The 20,044-nt window shown below is 44.0% G+C and overlaps 1 protein-coding gene across 3 annotated transcripts in view; it reads right to left on the reverse strand.

The window, feature by feature from the left end:
- Positions 1 to 20,044, reverse strand: part of MICU1 (mitochondrial calcium uptake 1) — a 111,052-nt gene that overhangs the window by 23,691 nt on the left and 67,317 nt on the right. For all 3 annotated transcript variants that reach the window (XM_009290567.1, XM_009290568.1, XM_009290566.1), the window contains 2 exons: positions 18,123 to 18,205; positions 12,838 to 13,035 (listed from right to left, as the gene is read on the reverse strand). In XM_009290567.1, coding sequence (XP_009288842.1) covers positions 12,838 to 13,035; positions 18,123 to 18,205 — 281 coding nt within the window. The remainder of the gene's footprint in view (positions 1 to 12,837; positions 13,036 to 18,122; positions 18,206 to 20,044) is intronic.

Here is a 20,044-nt window from a genome sequence, read left to right on the forward strand (position 1 = left end):
GACGCATGGCTTTCGCTGAGACACGGCCGTGTTTTGGAAAGAAAATGTAAGATGAAATTTCAACTTGCCCCCAGGACCTCCCTCATTTAGAAAAAGGTCAAGCGTGGGTACCAGACACTCCTCAGGAAAAGACTTCTCATTCCAGCTGACTCTCCTACCTCCTCATTAAATTTGTCATAACCAATAGCATTAATATGGGAAATGTCTACCTAAAACCCCAGTGCTGAAACCCTGTGTACTCACAAATTGCAAGTATAAAAAACTGCTTAAGAAACAGGGAGCAGTGTATTGTCATTGCTGCCACCAGAGTGAACTACGCCCAAGAAAGCAACACCAGCTCTGCAATTGCCCGGGGAGGGATGCCAGGGCACCAAAACCCTCAGAGAGGGCTTAACATCGCTGTACAACCACAAATGGATGTAAAAAAAAAATCACACTTGAAAAGTGGGATTTCTTCTCCTTCCTAACCTGGCATCGCATTTTTGGTCTGTACGCTGAATGGTGGCTTATTTTGTTTTGCTTGCGTTGTTTGCTGAAGATATTTAAAATAACCATCACACCCTTCCAGTGGCTGCAGTCAGCATTAGGTTCAAACGGCTTTTAAGATCCACCAAAACCAGCAAGAGCCTTGAAGCCCATCGATGCGAGAGGGAAACACCCAGCTGTAACACGATGCAGCACGATGAAAACAGCTCAGACTTTTCCTAAAGCAACAGCAACAGAAAAAGTAGCGGCACCTCCCACGCTGTTTGCCGATTACCTCTACGGTGCAACTCTTCCAGCAGCCCTGGGGCAACAGGATGGGGAAGTCAGCTCAGTCTGTGCTTTGGGACTTGAATCTGTATTCCCCGTACTTATCCCGCGACTGGAATACCAACTGCTGAGCTGCACAGACAAAGCGATACTCTGCACTGCTTTTTCTGCAATTATGCCCATACCTGTCAGTGCACGGGCTCATCCGAGAGTTACTGCATGGCCTTGCTAGTCCATAAACACCAGGAAAGAATATGAAACATGGTCACATCACAGTTTTAAAAGGGATATTAAACACAAAATACCACGAAGCATAGTACTCCTGCTGTGCAAGAATCAGCATCTTCAGTGTATTAGGTTTTCATTTTTCAGAAATACTACTAAACCTGTCTTCTGTAAATTTGATGTAGATATTCTTGAACTTCAAACTAACTGCAACCAGGCATCCCAGCAATATAATTTCTATCCTCTTTAAACACTTATATTAGCAAAATACCTATGTATATTTTAACAGGCTCTTAAATTTCTAGGAAGGCTTCTCCTAAAAACCAATCAAATAAACTATGTATTCCCTAAAATCTCAAAGCAAGCATCTAAAAAATAAATGTGTGCGCCACTACTTATTTCCAATTAAGAGAGAAAAAAAATATTTACAAGGACTTTTGGATGGAGAGAAAAGTGTTGAGGACAATTTTTGAGCTTATTTATGCTGGCTAAACAAACACCAATAGCAGAAATTTTGCTAATACGAATTCTGTCAGGTTTAGGGGTACTTGAAAAAGGTGACCTGTTCCAACAGCCACATTGTGCGTAATAAGGAATCAAAAAGGTTTGGGAAATAATGATTTGTAGGGTAATATTCAGATTCACAATATATGACTCGTTAAAGTGGTATTTGCTCAAAGCTTTATTTGACAGGCTGTAATACATTATTTATCTGCAAACTACTGCAGCACTGGCTCTGTTTACTGTTCTGGAGAAGCAGGCTGCCAGGATCTCTTGTCTGGTTGCATATACAATGACAGAGGAAGAAAAAAAAAGGGGGAGAAAACACTGTACATCTTCCTAAACCCCAGCAACCTCCTTCATCTGAAAAAAAAAATATATATATTTGGGAGTAAGCTGTAGTGTTTGTACAGGCACCAAATTACTGCCAAAAAAAGAAAGCGATGCAAAAGTTTCTAAAGATTTTTTAGTTGGAAAAATCACAAGGTTTCAAAAATAGGTTTTTTTTTTTGTTGTTAATTACGCCAAAAGGTTCCAAGCCCACATGGATCTAAAACACTGGGTTTTGCAAGGTGAAACCCAGCCTGCTCCAGATACAGCCTGACGTACTGCACTGGCAGCCTGCAAAGAGCCACTGGATGGGACCAACAAAGCCCAATTACATTATTTGGTAAAAACCAGTTGAAGAAGCAGCTCTGAAGATTATCAGAGCTACCAACAGCAGGAGAAATGCAAACGGGAAGGATGCGGAGGAGTAAATGCCAAACCCAGCCTGAACTATCATGCACAGGCTGCTCTGGGCACCACCCTGCAATGCTGGGCAGCGCAAACCCAGGCTGCCCAAGAAGGTCGGTCCAGAGCTGGATAACCCGTATGGAGAAGCAAACCATGACCCACCTCTGATGCCTGGAGCAGGCTGAGAGGCTCCCTGCCTGCAGTGCTGCAGCAGCTCCTGCCCCGGCATGCTGCAACACCGGCTGCGCCAAGCTGGCACGCTGCCTACTGCTGATGGCAGTCCCTGCTCCACTGGAGACGGGCAGACAGCACCACAAAGTCGTCAGCTTTGGAAACCACTTCTGAGCCTCGTAAAACTAGCCAGAGCATCCGAATTATTTAATTGCCCATTAACTCCCTCCCCTACCTGATTCCCTAGACTCAAGCGCAGGTTGTACAGCTGGATCAGGTCAAGAAAAATGCTCCCAATGCTACCAGCAGCAGCTTGCTTCTCTTTATCTTAAAAGAAAAACATACGAAAGAAAAGGGAGCTATTTTCACACGAGAAAAATCCAATCTTCCGAACACTTTCCCTGCTCACACTTTCTCTCTGCTCTCTGAGAGCAGCTTAAGTGAATATGTAGCAGCCAGGTTAAAAATGTACATCTGTCAGCAGCAGCACAATCCCAGCAGACCAGGTGTTTGATAGATGCTTTTGAGGTTTCATTGACCTTGGCATGCCACTGCTTCCTGCAAGGGGAAGAAATTAATTCCAATTACCAGCAACTTGTTATGCTTTAATGAGCAATTAAAAAAGGTCATGTAAAGATGGCTGCACCTGAAATTCATCCTCACGAATCAAAATAACTTCTTGCCAGCTCTGAAAAGATCTGCATTTTGAATTTTCATGCAGTGGAGGAATGAAAGGAAGGAAATGTAAAGGAGAAGAATCAGTAATACTAAGGGGAAAGGACACCTCTGAGGAATTAAAGGGAAGCACTTGCCTGACTGCCGGGATGGAGAGGGGAAAGAGCTGAGCAGCCACCTCCCACTGCTGCTCTCTGGACCTGGCTCTGTTACTGCCATTCCTGCCCTTGACAACGCTCCTGCTACCTCGACGCGAGGAACAGAGCAGCTTTTCCATCCTACACGCTCACCAAATGACAAAAGAGCAAAGTTCAGAAGCAGTACGAGTTCCCAGTCCCCCGCAGGGATACCCACGGGATGGCAGAGCCACAAGTACCAGTACTGTTACTCTGAAAAACACAAAAATCTCCTACGGGGTGGCAGAGCCACAAGTACCAGAGCCAAACTGTTACTCTGAAAAACACAAAAATCTCCATGGAACTGATAAACACAATTTTATTACGAAACATAGCTCTCTTACTGCCTGTTAGAGTTTACGCTGTTTCTGCTTGACCTTGGTGCTCAATTTGTCAAGAAGAATAAGTTTGCAGCAGTTTGATTCAGCCTAGCAGGGAAAAGCAAGTGCCTGCATCCTGCTCCCACATCCTTAATGCACCAACAGAAGCAAAGTCAGGAGCTGAAGCACAGACAGCAACGTGTGGAGGTGTAGAACAGCTCTGTCTTTGGAGCTTGAAAGGGGAAAAAGAGCAAGAGGACTAAAACATTTGTTCATATAGCAGAAGGACGAGGCAGAAGTCAGATAACTGCTACAAGAATTGCTCATCAGAAACTTCCCAACCAGTGATTTTAGCATGCTGTTATCGTGCAGGACTCGATTTGTATTTATTTTGGGTCATGCTTAAGAAGCTGGCTGACATTCTCACCCAAGGAAACACAGCAAGCTGTGATAAATGCTTTGGTTTTTTCTGTGATTAATAAAACACATTGCCCACGCTCCCATAGTCACTGTACTTGAGGGTCCATGGGAAGATGGAAAACACGCAGCCCTAAATGTCTGCTTTGATTTTTGTCAGCTAACCGGGACACTGCAAACACCTCAGCAACAGCTCCGCAATAACAAGACAAAGCTGCAGAAGGTTCCGAGACAGTTCCTGCCTTTTCCACCTCGCTAACAGCAAGAAACCCAGCACCAGCACGAAATCCCACACGTGTGCTGAGCTTGCTGGGCATGAGCTACCCTTGGTCCGAAGCCTTCCTCTGTTTGGGGCTTACGCACCCAGGTACATCACCCAGCTAACGCAGCCGTACGGCTGCGGTCCCAACACGTTCACCCAGATGTCCCCAGCCTCTTGCCCATCAACTTTCAGGACTACCTGGCTCTTAGTTAACTGAATCGTGTGCACATGAACAAAAGCATCTATGCTAACTAGCTTATCCCTTCTACTTTATGGACTGGGCAATACAAACCTACACACACACACTCTCGTGACAATGTAACTAATCAAAATACCACTCTTGGGATTTTATTTGCAGGGGTCCTACAAAAGGCTCTGCTGCCGGCAAGAGCAGAGTGCTCAGCACGCTGCACTGCGGGAGCTCCGGAGTGGATTCACGGACACTTCATAAACCAAAGGAGCCCGCTGTTACAGAGCAAAACCCTCTACTGCTACTAACGATGCAATAAACAGAAATTCCAATAAAATCCTCAAACAGCTTCCCCTGCAGAGCCACTGCATCAACCACATTTAAATCACCTAGTTCAAGTACAAGCGAAGCAACAGCATAAACCATAGCAGGTGTTTTCTCATCAGGCATTGCGATGGTTGCTTTAATCAGTCCATGAAGCACCCGTCCCAAATGAGGAGATGGCAAAGCTGCTCCTGTGCATTTGAAGGATGTCCCAGCAATGCTCACAAGCAGCTATAGCGCCTCGATGCACACATATTGTCCCACCCACGCCAGCTTCTCTGGCACACTTCTGGACCACTGACTATTTTGGTCTACTGACCACAGGACGTTCTCAGCTTGACGCTGCGTACCTGCTCGGTGTCACTGGCCTTAACCTCAGTGTGCCGGGGCCAGTCGTAGTGCTGCAACTGCTCGCTTGTCACTGCTGATGGAGCGGACCCAGGTTACAGCTAAGACACAATTTAAGAAGTGGCTGCCTGAGTGCTTTTACTTGATTTCAATCCAACAGGTGCCTTGAAGGTGACCGCACAGCCAGACACAGTCTTCCCGTGCTCATGTAGGCTGAGTACAGAGTTGATTCAAGTGGAGCCCAGGGGCCAGTGCGCCCATCACTCCCCGAAGCACACTGGTTAGCACTCCCAGGATGTCTCACCAAGCATTTCACAGCTGACATTCAGATACTTGATGTGCTCTTATGATCCTGAGTCCACCCCAGCCACCCCACAGCTGACACCTGACTCTTCCTCCATCTTTCAGAGTGAGGCACTGGAAGGGTTTGATTTTGCTGGCGCAGACGATTTCCCCTCTCATTTTTGCAGCCTGTACTGGGGAAGAATTAGTCAGGAACAGTGTTTATGGCATCTTCCGGTAGAGGCACGAAGCACAGTTTTTGGTACCTCACCTGTGACAGTCAACCACTCACCCACCCAGTGGCACTCTTCCTTCCTAATGAAAAAAAAGGGACTGAAATTCAACCTGCCTTGGATTTAAACTAAAATTCCCCTGGTGCACACTTAAGACTTTCATTACTTGCTCTGCCATTACTGATTGATGAAAATTACTTGCCTCAGTCTTCTTTATAGAGACTCCTCATGTTGACTGAGACAGTTATCTCTCCCTTCTGTCTTTCCTTTAAGCTGCACTTGCCACGGCCTCATAACTTATTCCTGTTTTCCAGATTTTTTTTTTCCATAGTAACATCCCACTCTGAATATTTACCAAGTCTTTAGCCGACACTGGACAAAAACTGAATGCCAGCTTTTCCCCAAACCCTAACTGAGATGGTACGGTCAACCTGAAAGTTTCACGTGACCCTTTCCATTCACACGCCAAGACAAAAGCAGGCTGCCAGAAGCTTTGAATGCCATCAAAAACATGATGAGCTGTCCAAATCATTTCAACTGCCTGCCTAGAAACTCCCAGCTTACATACGTATACACTGGGCTGTGACTCCTTAACTACAGAGTTCCCTGACATGAAACTATTCATGTCAAATGATCCCATTTGGATCATTTGATCTGGATGGAGACATCACAAAATTCTGTCATCCACAGTACCTTCATGGCTATCCATCACAAAGTCATGGTCATCAGCCTTATTTCTATTCCCTAAAACTTCTAACACATTAAACACAGAAGAGGGAGTATACAGATCTGTGGGAATAAGCCTGATAACTCCTCTCTCCTTGGCACTAAACCCATCATGGCTTTGTCCATCCCTGACTCTAGTAAGGACTTCCAGGGGGGGAAAAACCTCAATGTCAAGTTCCTCTTCCCTTCCAGAGCTGCTGTTTAAAGGTTATTGGCTATCAACATACCTTGAAGCTAGAGTCAGGGGATGGCAATAGTGACACAGACTCAGAGCGACTGCTCTCAGACTTGGACAGAGACAGATATGCTCTCCAAGAGATCCCATCCACTGACCCCTTCATTCCCAATCTGCCTCTGCCAGCTGGGATTGATCAAGAGAAAGAGGTTCAGGTGGAATTTGGTACATAATAGAACAAAGGGACAACTGGGTAGCAGAGTATCACCGCAGGAGGTCTCCCCTCAGTAAACAGATCTGACCCTCCACCACCGTCTCCCATGTCTCTTGGCTTCATAGCATCCATCCTGCAGCTGCACAGGCAGTCTGTAAGTGCACATTTGGTCTGTTGTCTTAGCAGAGAAGCAGCTCCTAGGCAACACACCAGAACACAAATGTAAAAGCCAAGCTGCTCCGGGTTTTTCTTTGGTTGCCTAAAAAGCAGCTGCTTTTTAATTGTATTTTCAGCTTATTAATATTCCTCTCCCTGCTCTAATTCTGTGCTTTACCTATTCCCTCTCACAGCAGCCATTGTTTGCCCTTCACCACCCCCGGGGCTTGGACTGTTTCCCTCCCACTGCTCATGACCCAGCTGCAGCACTTGTGCTCCCCAGGGCAGGAGCTCTCAAGCTGAGCCTGGGTCCTCCCAGTGCTGCATCCCCACCTCACCTTCCCATTGAATCGCTCGTCCTCTGGGATAAACAGAGGACCTGTGAGGCATACTTTAGGCTTTCTGTACTTAATCAGCCCGTCCTCCCCCCCTTCCCCATGGCATACTGAATGGTTTCAAAGCCTATCTTTTAATACCTTATACCGCAGCCTCACTGGCGCACCCCAGGTGACTCAAACCATTCCTTAATACATTTGCTCATCAGAGATGCCACAGTGACAGACACCTCAGGTAAGCGCTGCAACCAGGGCGGGAAATCACTAACAAAGAACCCAAGCAATTTCTGTACCTGCCATTAATTGCCCCATTAAAGAGACAACTTCACAAGTGCTGGTTTGGCTTTTCATATGTAGGGATCATGTAAAGGAAGAGAAAGCAAGTAGGGGACTAAAGGAGGAGATCTAGATATAGAAGATATAAATATAGAACTAGATATAGAACTGACAAAACTATGTAAGTATACAAAATCCATTACAGGACTCAGAGAAGGAGGAATTCATAAGAAAAAAAGGAAAATGTTACATCCCCCATCATCGTTCCCACGGTGGCCAGGCCAGCAGTGAAGCTGACAGTGACCAGATCAGCAGGTAAAGGACAACTTTGTGAGACAACACAGCTAAACCATGACAGAGACTGCCATAAGGGTGACTTAAAATAAAAATGTCTTGTATAAGTTCAATAGCAAATTGACCTCCAAAAAGTCCCAGTTTTGGGCCCTTCCTTACAAAGCTTAGCCAATCTGACACTGCCAGACTTCATTTTTCAGGCCAGTCAAAACAATTTAAGTTACCCTTTTCTTTCACCTAAATCACTGCAGCAGATACAAAGATACGCGACTCATTACTGCAAACTTTGCTGCCTATGTTAACAAAATCACTGAAAATCTGTATCAGTCTGCAAGCCCATATAAAAACAAGACAGAACCCAAAAAATCTTGAGTAAGCTGGTTAACAACACAGGTTGTCTGGTACAGGATTACTCAGATACCAACTACCCCAGCACTGGGACTCAGAACAGAAAGGCACTTAGGGACTCAAGTTATTACCCTAAAACCAGATTGCGAAGCATTAGAAATGCCTTCTGAAACCAGAATATTCGTTAAGACAGGGTTGAGATCCAAAAAGATCTAGGACTTTCTAACAAGATATGTGCAGATGGAAGAACATCCATCACCCCTTCTTCATAAAACCCCTTCAAAAACCAAACCAAGCAGCAATCGTATCGGCATTGGTCATGAAAACAGGAGTTTCCAGGGTAAAAAAGCTACTCTTGCATCACCTATCACAGAACAGACACATAAAATAAGTGATTTTCCAGATGGCAGCGATGTCTTGTGGTACCTTTGCCATATTCTCACAGAATCCCATTTTACTTCTCCTTGCTCCAGCACGTGGAAGACCTTTTGCTTGGGAGGGACCGCTATTGGGGCATCCTTGATCCTTGGGTAAACAACGATCTGCAAAGATCCCTATGTTTAAGCATAAGGATACACATCTGCACGAGGATCTGACTCTTCAGCCTATCTGTCAAGCTCCTCCATGGGAAGCTGTATCCCACCACCTCGAAGCGTAGACTCCAGATCACACCAGAATGAGACACGGGGTTGCTCAAAGCCGTGCAGCACAACCTTGCCTCTCCAGCCGTGGCATCTCCCGCCAGGAAGACAGCCCCACACCTACAAGGTGTAGGGCTGGATTAGTACCTGCTTCACCAATTCAGCTGAGAACAAAAGCCCTCCATGAATAACTGTCAGGGAAACAATGTGCTATAGAAATCTCACTGCGGGCAAATTGAAAAAAAAAAATTCTTTACTAAGGTCTTACACCATAGGCACATATCCCACTGCTGGCAGAAAGAGACTTGGGGAAATAAAAGACGACTAAATACGGAGATTAAATCACTGCTATTAGCAGGTTTTAGGTTGCCTTTCAGGGGTGACACAGATGTGGAGAACAAAGGGCTAACATCTTTTCTACATGCACTTACAGAATCATAGAAAAATTTAGGCTGGAAGAGACCCACGGGCTGGCTGGGACTTCTCTTGGTCCACCAAGGACACGGGAATATCTAGGACAGACACTAACAAGCAGAAATAGCATAAACGATGATGTCAAGTCCTATTCATCTTCCTAACTCACAGAGTACCTTCACTCAAAGAAAACCCCACCATTCGAGCTCAATACCGCCTGTATTACAGGACAGGTACATACAGGACACATGATAGCTGAAGAGCCTGTCCAGACAAACTTGTCACCATTTGTTACACTAAGTGACAAGAAGAAAGTAAGTCTTTCCATAGGCACTAAAGCAAGGCAGCATGAATGCAGTAAGAAAACGGTGAGAGCTTTGCCGGGAGCCTGCCCCATTCAGTGGGTCAGTTCCCATGGCTCAGCCTTAAATAAGCCGGGCCACCCTGCAACGCAACAGGGAGGCCATGGCTTCCTCAAAGTAGCCAAACCACAAAAAGTTTAATAAGCTGTTAAAAGCATCTCCTCTCCCTCTGGCTGTGGTTACTTTTCTCATCCTTCCCTTCCCACAACTGAGCTGATTGCTGAGTTTCCATAAAATGATGGAAAATGTACTTTCATCACAAAAAATAAGCAGAAGGGAAGAAGAAAACAACAGGCCACGGTTACTTAAACATGCTGTCAGCACTTCAGCCATAAGGAACATTGCAATATTCAGGGCTTTGTCTGATCCAATTCCTCTGAGAAAGTTTCCGCTCGATTTTAAACAAGATATATGCATGAATATTTTGCTAAGACAAAAAAAGCAACCAAAATCAGTAAGAGTAAGAATCAGTGGGTTCAGATGGTCAGAAACTATTGTCCCACCTTCACAGTCAGCAGAAGAAACCGGCTCTCAAGTGTATTAACTGCAGGTATGCCTTGATCCTGAGCCAAAGGGAAAACAGCTTTAAAAAAGGTCTTTCTTAAAAGTACATTTCTTTTGGAAGAGAGAAAGCAAGCATCCCAGTTTGAGAACAGAGGCATCGTGTCACTCGGGGGCTGCCCCAGCTCACGGTGCATTTCCCCAGAGCCTTTTCTGGAGTTGACACCGAACATGAACAAGAACTGGTTTTCAAATTAACACCCCAGCTTCAGACCATGACTAATTTTGCTAAGCCGGCAAAGGATGAGTAGATGAGGGTACAAGGGTTCAGCTGAGCCCCTGGCAGATCTGCCACCAGCTTTTTTCTGCTCCTTCTTGTCCACCGGTAACACTAGCCATGCCAAGAGAAGGATCCAGAGATGATCTGCACAGGCAATCGAGCACAAGGCTGACAACGGACCACTGTACCTACAGGCTCATTACCCAAATAGGCACATAAAACAAGGGAAGCCGTTAAAAATCAGCTACGTGAGTTACCTGATGCTCTGTAGTACAGTACTTCCTAGCACCACTTCTCACGTTCTTGATTTGCACGGGTCAAGGTAAATACTTGAGGGATGTCTCTTCTCTGAATTACCACATTTTTTAAGTGGCTGAGTTCATTAGAGCACTCCCTGGGAAGAAGTAATGTAAACCCACTAGACACTTGTGTGAAAAGCCGCTTAACCGTGAACAAACATATCAAATGTGAAGCAAGGAGAGAAGGTGGGAGATCATGTCAAAAGAAATAAAAGCAGAAGAGGAGAGACGCCATGTTGCATAATGCTGAGGACAGAAATAGGCCTGTATTGCCTAAATCAATGAGAACTATGAACAGAAAAATCAGGTGCTTTAGTATCATGAACTCAGGAAAAAATTGTTTGGCAGAACAGAACTGTTACCTTTGCATAGGTCAATTTTTCAGTTAAAACGAGTATCAAAAATGCTAAGCACAGCATGGTACTGTGCTCAAGGATGCTGTCAGGAAGTCAGTAATGATGTGTTTATGATATTCATTAACTTACCAAGACATAAATATCTTGTACTGTCCCCAATTAATAAATAACTTGTTAGAAAGGCAACTAACATTCACCAGAAAGATGAACAATTGACTGAAACCACTAAAACCTAAATTAATACCAAACTGTTGCAGGAGGAAAAGAACAACAAGTGCCATGAAACTGAAAAACACCCCACTGCTTCTTAATGAGATAAGTGGGGACCCATGGAGGGAACACAGGACTCCAGCACTTGGTCAGGAATAACCTTCAGTGCCTCCTCGTTGCCCGTGTCCCTGGAGCAAACGTGGCAGTGGGAAACCAGAGCAGGACGGCAAACGAGGATAGAATAATCTCTATTTCTCTTCCCTTTGCTTTCCAGTTTCAGCTTATGTTTCTTAACCTTAAAAAGTATTGTATTCATTTTCAATTTGTAGAGGCACTGAGGAAGTGACACCTTCCAGTTCACAAAGAACATTTTCTTCCACCAACCTATTCCCTCTGCAAATGTAGAGCCACACCACCTGCTTTAATGACCAGTTAAATGAAGTCAGCAAACTAGACAATTACCTTCAAAAAAAAAAATTAGTCCTTGGGTCAGTTTCTTACTTAGATTCATAAAACTCCAAATAAAAAAGGGAATAAATTCAGGTTAAGTTTGCAATGACTGATTTAATAGGAACTTAACAAAATGCTGTCCATTAGCCGGATCACACAACGGGAGCACACAGACATTCATACATCAGACTGAAGCAGTAGTGAGCTCCGAATACCGAAACTCTTAACAGGTTATGGTTGTGGGGGGATGATCTTGTACACAAAATCCTCATTTCTGATGCAAATAAAAGCCTGGCTTCGCTCAAGCCAGGTCAAACCCTTAAGCCTGCTCCAGAGAAGGGCACCGTTTTTGAGTCAGCTCCACTTGGGAGCTGAGACACAGACCAAGGAGTCCCCCGTTGCTATTCTTGTACTAGTTTTAGTCAAAAGAACCAAATTTTGAAGCTTGATGCTTAAATTCCAGCTATGTGACTAGGAAGAGGGAGATTGGGAGCTGCTGTTAACTCCTGGTAATGCAAAGAAAAAAAAGGAGACCTTCAGTTCAGTTGAAGGGCAAGAGTCTCAGAATATATGGACATTTCTTATAATGCATGTTAACCCAGGAGTGAATAATGAAGGTCACGTAACAGAGACCACCTATTTAGCAGGATTTACACAAGGCCTGAACACTTACACAGCCAAAATATTCAGAATAGTGAAGGAAACAAGAAGGCAGGGACAAAAGCAGAGATGAAGAGTTTTGGGATGGTTATGAACCCTGATCCTTCAGGGCACACTTGCTCACTGGGATTGAGGCAAACCTTCCTTGGGAAGGTAGCAACAGACTGCTCACAGCCTCTTTTGTCTTTTTCTAAAGCCTCACATAACCACCTCCATCAGCAGTGTCAAGGCGCTGGCAAGGCAAGCACCACATGGAGGGACACGCACCCAGCACATGCTGGCTGCTGCTGCAACTCCACAACAGCCGCTACTGACAAAAGCTGGAGATGTTCCTGGGGAGTGCCACAGGCACCAAAATGCTCATCAGAAATTCAACAACAGGTTTGATCCGTGAGAGCTATGAGCCACAGCTGTATTAATTCCCTCCAAAGCCCTCCCATGCTGTTGCTCTTCCTCCAGAAACCATGTCCTGCAGCACTGTCCATGCTGCACTGCCCTCTCCACCATACATAAAAAAATAACCCAAACCTCAAGCTTCAGAATATCGTGCTGCAGTTTGCGCTGGAAGTCGAGGAAGTGGGAGATGGTCAGCTTCCCCTTCAGATCTGCCCCAAAGAAGTATGTTGTCAGTGCAGAGTTGAAGCCAGTTTTCAGGGTGTTCCCCGTTGTAGACCGGTCTCTGTGGCGCATGCCCATGCTGGTTTGGGAGCGAATGATGCTCTGGACCTAAAAATAAGAGGGAGGATGTTAGCACTGAAAAAACCTCTGGGACTTATACTAGTCAAGTATCAGTACAAAGTACTCCAGGATCAGACATGTCATCCTCTTTCTTTTTTTTTTTTGCCTGAAATAATTTTTAAAAGACATGACAACTAAAAAATTTGGCTGAACTTAGGCTTTGTTTATTTCAGTCCTCTTGAAAAAAAGAAGAGTATTAAATGCTTAAAACAAGTTTTAAGAAACAATTCATCCAGTTTGCAGATAAGCATTTTAGCACTGATACTACACCTGGTCAGCAGAGAGCAGCTTGTTCCCAGCGAAGTCGCAGAAGGAGAGAAAGCTGAGGCAACCGTGGGGAAGAAAAAAGCCTGCACATGTTTTGGAGCTTCCACTCCCACTTTACTGCCCATCCTTGTTAGTTCACACCAACCTCGGTTAGCTCACATTGCGTTTCCTTTCCCCTTGTGCACAAAACCAGGAGTTTTCTACCCAAGGGCACCCCCCTCCTTGCTGCCTGCCACTCTCTGCCACAGCTGGAAGCTCCTCCATCCCTGGGGCTGTGGGGCAAGCTGAGCTGCAGGCGAGGGCTGACCCACCCAGAGCAAAGGGTTCTCCAAAAGTCCTGCAGGCTGCATCAGCCCAAATACAACCCCAGTGGCAGCGCCAGCAGAATAACAAGTAATGCAGAAGTATCTGAGTTACCAACAGACTGGGATATTTGCACGAAGACAGCCAAGTGTGAAAACACATGTTATGACAGCAATCTCTCAACATTTTTAACAAACCACACAGGCAAACAGCATCCTTGTTCTCTCCCCTGAGCTCTCAGTAGCACCCTGTACCTTCTTGAAGGCACCGCTCAACTTGAGTGGATGCTACAGGACAGAGCAAGGATGTGCAGGACAATTTCCCTACCCACTACAACATAGCAAAAGGTTGAACCTGAAGGATGCAACAGCCTGAAAAATCCAACAGTTTGTTATTTTAAGGGTCCTGTGCTAATTTAAGGAGGCAGCCAAGCCAAGCGCACACTCGCCTCCTCTCTCCACCCCCAAGTATCCCACTACCCCTTCCCAGCACTCGCCCATCTGAATGACTACTGCAGTGATATGAGAAGCCAGGATTATTCTCTGCATAATAGCCGATCCCTTCCAACAAGGCAGAGGATTCGTATTAAGGACAACGAGTGTGAGAAAGGAGGGGGGAAAAAAGCCACCCAACATGCTGCCCGGCACTCAGCCTCAACAGCACAGGCTTCCCAAAGCTCCAGCAAACACCACTGCTTTGCCTTCAGCCTCTTCCTCCTGACGACAGAAGTTGGAAGGGAGGAAGAGAAACAGCTGCCAAGAGCTCCAGCTGTCAAAAGGACACCAGAACCTCGTTATCGTGATATACAGCTTGTTCAATTTTTTCCTAACAAGAGAGCAAGCGCTGGAACAATCCCAAAGGGGATGCTCTGGAGGAGAACGCCACGTATTGCTGCCGGGCTCACCTTGCTTGAAACACTGCCTCCAAACCACAGACTACTGGCTATTCTTCCACTACAAAGAAAACCAAGTCAAGTCAGAGGGGAAAAAAAAATAAAGAAAAAAGGTTTGGGGGTTTTTTCTTTGAAATATGCACTGTGATGTGAGGAAGGATTTTTGCACTGTAAATAGCAACTCCTTATTTTGCTTTGTGCTCCACTTTAACTGTGAGCTCTGCATGCACATTTTGGAGACAAATATTTACAAACTATCTGAAGCAACGCAGTTTGTGACCAGCTTGGAAAACTGCTCCTGTTTCTGCAGAAGCGAGTGTTTACCACACTGCAGGCTGTTTGATAGAGCATCTTTTCCTGGGTGTTATTTATAAGGCATCCTACACTACTCTTCTCTCCCCATCTGTAACAAGTATCAGACAGTTTGAAAATCCATCTGTGGGCACTGGAGCCAAAACTATTCGGCTGGTCCCTATTTTGGGTAATCCTTCTAATACCCAGAAAGGCAGGCAACCACTACAAAAAGTTGTCCTTCAGCTGAACCAGTGCTGTCCTCCCCCACAGCTCATCGATCATATGACGACGGGAAGCACAGAGATGCTTCACTGTCTTTGGTATGTATTTCAGCCTAAGTGTTTGTGATCTGTTTCATCTTTTGTACCAGACAAGAAAAAAAAAAAGAAAAAATCAATGAAAATAGTTAATGGTTTGAAAAGAGATCACGAGTAACACTGCTTGAGAGTTTACTACTTTTCATCTGACTTCTTAGTTAAAAATAGAAGAGTAAACTAACAATTTACATGCTGAAGGATGAAAAGTTGAACATGATACTGATGCAGGCACCAAACTATTTAGCACTATACACTAACCATATGCATCAACTGGAAAAAAAAAAACAAACCTGAGACTCTTCAGTGAGGCCTGAAGAAATTCAATATTTTCTTATTAGGTAGTTAAAGCCTCCGACTTACTCGCATATTAGCTGAATTACCACAAGTAATTTTCTTCCTTGATGAATACTCTTAAGGTTTGTCAGACATTAATGAGAATAGACCTGCTGTTGGCTGTCTCCAAAGACAACGTGTGAAAAAGGAGTAAGAAATTCATTCCCACATGCTCACAGCCAGCGGGGACAGTACGATGCTTCTGTGATGACCCTTTTCTCTCCCTTCTTTTTCTTCCCATTCTCCCCAAAACGATGTTGCTCTTCTAAACTGATGCCACCTCTAACAGCATATTCCCCTGGAAGCAGTTCCAGCTGCCCCTGCCAGGTATGCACCAAGATGTTTATGGTACAGATCTGCAAACCCTGCCATCCTTCATGATCTTATGGAGGTATTTCCATAAGGAGTGAAAAAGCGTATTTATCATATAAATTATTGTGTCTGTTATAGTATATATGTGTATAATGTTATATATGTGCTTCCCACTGAAGCTATGCCTTGGCTTTAATTCTGTTTGCAAAGTGCAGCAAATCAGTTATACCGATATCTGCGAAGATATTGTCAGCTTCTTCTCACTTTCCAAAACAGCCCCTTCATCCTCCGACTCGAAAGCTCTGGAAGATCAGCCTTCACCAAAATACTCTGATGCTAACCAGGAATTTTATTCCTTTATATAGAGGCAGTGATGCATGCAACAAGCTTAAAAAAAAAATGTTGTTCTTCCTAAGGATTTTTATATGACTTAATGCACATATAAACTTCCCTTTGCCTACCAGATGATTTGAGAGAACTTAATTCAGTTTTGTACTTCCATCTTCATAGCACTTCCGAAACAGTCATCCTCAAGAAACATTCTTTCTTACTTTACATGTCTAATAAAGAAGCCAAACAGGACACCTGCATTAGTACCTCTATGCAAAAATGCATCACTGCATTTTTACTAGGCGGTTAACCGTTCTCCACTTTTCTTAAATTCATTTATCTCCATAATTGACTTTCACTCTAGAACATTAGTAACTACTGTAAAACACCTTTTGAATTGTTAAATATTATCAGATAGCTGCACTGGAGTGCTATATTCATGCACTATGCAAACAGAAGGAACAGCAGTATTTTTTACTTGGGAAAATAGGACACTTGGAATTTTTCATAGCTAAATGAGTAGTTTGTAGGGAGGCAGTGCCAAACAGAACAATAACCTGGACACAGCGGTGTATTCAAATTGCACTCAAAGGAAAATGAATAAACTCCTGGGTTTACAAACTGTCATGTGAAGGGTTATCACATTGGAGATAAACATACTCCCATTCTCCTAATAGTCCAAAAATCGCATCTAAAAACGTACAGTTAACCAGATATATTACACAGCTTTGCAGCAAACTCATAATAATGACATCATACCCACAGGTAATAATTTAAAGAGGACAACAGCAAAAGATTAGAAGGGGGGAATTAAATTAACAGACCTGCTTTGCCACTAGTTCTTCCCATTTATAGCAAGTGCCCCAAGCATGACCTCTTACAGACTCTTCTGAAGCTAACTAATCATTCGATCAACCGATGAGTAAGAATTTCTAACTAGATTATTCAGGGCTGCTTTGTTCTCAGATATCAGTACACAGCATTTCACCATCTCCGAACACGTATGTCCTCCAGCATAAAAACCCCACAACAGCAGGTTATTTTTTTGACCAGAGTCTCACTTTCTTTGCTCAGAAGCGTCAGCTTCCACTTGCCCATTAAACATACAGACCCAAGGGATGTGAGGTCACAGAAGAAGTGCCAGGGGCCACATGAATATTAGGTAGATTAGGTTCTCCCCTCTACCTCATTCTTTGATAACAGGGGTGGTGATTCCTCATCCAACCGGCCAGTTCCCTGCTTTGCAAATACATTTTCTTTTCCTTTCATGAGTAGCACACACATGGAGCTTTGCTAATACACAGCGACTTCAGGATGTTTATAAGTTTCCAAAGCCTTAAGGCTGTTTTCTACATGGGCAAGAAAACCACACACTTCTGCCTGGGGAGGTCAGATCTTTTCCCCACTGACAGCTTGAGTCTTCAATCTATTCTCACTCTAACACAATCACAAACCATAGCTTATAGGAGGACCTCACCAGTATCAAGCATGCAGGCTAAGCTCATTAAAAAGCCTGCATCAAACTCCCTGCTGATGAAACCCTGTAAGAAGTAGGGGAAAGAAACTAATGAAAATACACTCTCAAACATGTTTTTAGATTACACTGAAATAAATGGCTAAATTCTTCTCTGAAGCAGACTTGCCCTGGTTGTTCTCTGAAGACAAACAAAATTAAGGAATGCAGTAAAATCTGTGGAAGAAAGTAGGATCAAAATCCTATGACACCAGTACAGTGAAAAAAATTCTTTATCTACTTTCGAGGTGACATCTTGTAAAGATACCTTGGTGACAAAGTCACAGGAAATCAGAGTTTATACTTACAGTTGTCCTTGTTGAATGGAAAAATTTTGTCTTGAAATACCCAGTTAAAAAAAAAGCAGGCACTGAGGCAACACAGCAGACCATAGAAGGAAAAGACGTAAACCAGCAGTAACCACAAATATAAATCACAAGAACATCATAGAGGAATGCTGCACTTATGACTAAGATGCCGTAGCATTAAGAAGTCAACCTGTCGTTCAACTTGCCTGCTCAAACTCTTCCATATCCACCTCGCCGTCACCATTCAGATCAAACATCTTAAAGGCAATTTCGAAATTCCTCTGGGGAGCTACATAAAAAAAAACACACAATAAAAAACAAAGACCAGTTAAAGATACAAAAGTTCAATTAAAAAAAAGGCACAAGTTCAGAATGACTCTATCAAAAAAACAATTTTCTGTAATTCTTGCAATTTTAAGACAAAAATGCAGCTCTCGGGAACCTCTAGCTACAAGCTTCATGGTGCTCCTTTTACCAAAGGTCTCGACAAGGAGGTTGGGCGGAGATGTTTCTTGAACAAAATTTATTCAGTTTACAGACAGAAAAAGCACAAAACAAGATACCATCTGATATTTCTAATGACAATCAACAGAAAATGATGCTGTAGCAAGAGCTCCAGCCTGCTCCATACAGTGTAATACCAACTCGGCCAGAGGACGTTCCTCTGGCACTGCAGAGCACTCTCCATGCTTTATGAAGCAGCCGGTGGGTGAGAGGCAGACCTGGACTTTGGGTAATTCTCTTCCAGACTCAGCTCTTGTCTCACTGTGCAAATTTAAATAAATCATTACCAACTCTGTCTCAGTCCAGTTATGACATTGAGGTAACACATAAGCTGGAGCTCACCAGCTGAGACGCACCCGAGACAGCATGGTACCTTATTTTTCATTGCATTTAGTCTATGTTGTCATGGTTTATTTAGCCAGAACTCTGCAAAAGCATCGCTTCACAGCCACCCATCACAGCAAAACCGCACTCCTTCCCCTTCATCCCACCAAAGAATTTCAGTACATTTCCATTTTGGGCTCTGTAACCCATCACCATTTAAAGCTACAACATAGTGCCATAATTTTTTTCCAAATTAAGCTAATATATGAGAATTTATCTTGCTCTGCTACTTTCAAATACATACCACCTACAGGAATTTTGGTGTTTGCTGGGATTTCTAGGGAATCCTCTAGGCTATAACTAGTGCTTAGGTTGTCATCTTGATCAATTAAAACTTAGCCCCTTTTTTCGTTCTGAAGATGGCTCTTCCCCACCCAAACCTGGAAGCAGGGTGTGGATCACTGGTGAGGCTCATCCCCCTTTAACCTCATCTGTTGCAATCGATTTTTAATATTTCTTGCAGATGCTCAAAAAGTAATGAGTTTCTTCAACCAGTGTTCTGCGTTAAGGCATCTCCCAGATGGGGGTGGGAGGGGGAGCGCAAAGAGGAATCACTCAGACAAAGAGAAATTAATACGGAATTAACGGAGCTGGATTTTATACGTTAGTTACAGCTTCAATTTAGGGCCAGGAGACTTTTACATCATGTTTTCCCCTTGCTATAATGCACTGTAGCACTTTATCGCTAGAAGATTCAGCAAACATGTTAACGAGATCACTTTTTCCAATCACTTTGTGTCTTAAACAGATGTATAACAACATTAAACTCAATGGCAGGAACGGCCTGTCACTAGTTCCTTGGTATATACAGCACATACAGTCCTGCCGCTGTAATCTCTGGATTTCCAATTTCCTCGTGCCAATTATTCAGGCTTTAAATTCCAAACACCATGTGCATAAGCGATGTCTCCTATAACCACGGCAATTGCCAGCAGCGCGTGGTGGGTTATTTCATACACAGTCCTGCAGCAGAAGCAATGCCTCTACCCAGCTTCTCTGTTCTGCCTGCTGGGATGGGGAGACCTTTGCTCTCCATCCCTCATTATTTCAGCGTTAGCTGAGATGTACTCAGGTGGACTGGTCGTCCCTATCCTGGTTTCAGCAGGGATAGAGTTAATTTCCTTCCTAGTAGCTGGTACAGTGCTGTGTTTTGGATTTAGGATGAGAACAAAGTTGATAACACACCAATGTTTTAGTTGTTGCTAGGTAGCATTTACACTAGCCAAGGACTTTTTAGTTT

Source organism: Aptenodytes forsteri, unplaced genomic scaffold (genome assembly GCF_000699145.1).
Source record: "Aptenodytes forsteri isolate BGI_AS27 unplaced genomic scaffold, ASM69914v1 Scaffold349, whole genome shotgun sequence".
In the NCBI taxonomy this organism is placed as follows: Eukaryota; Metazoa; Chordata; class Aves; order Sphenisciformes; family Spheniscidae; genus Aptenodytes; species Aptenodytes forsteri.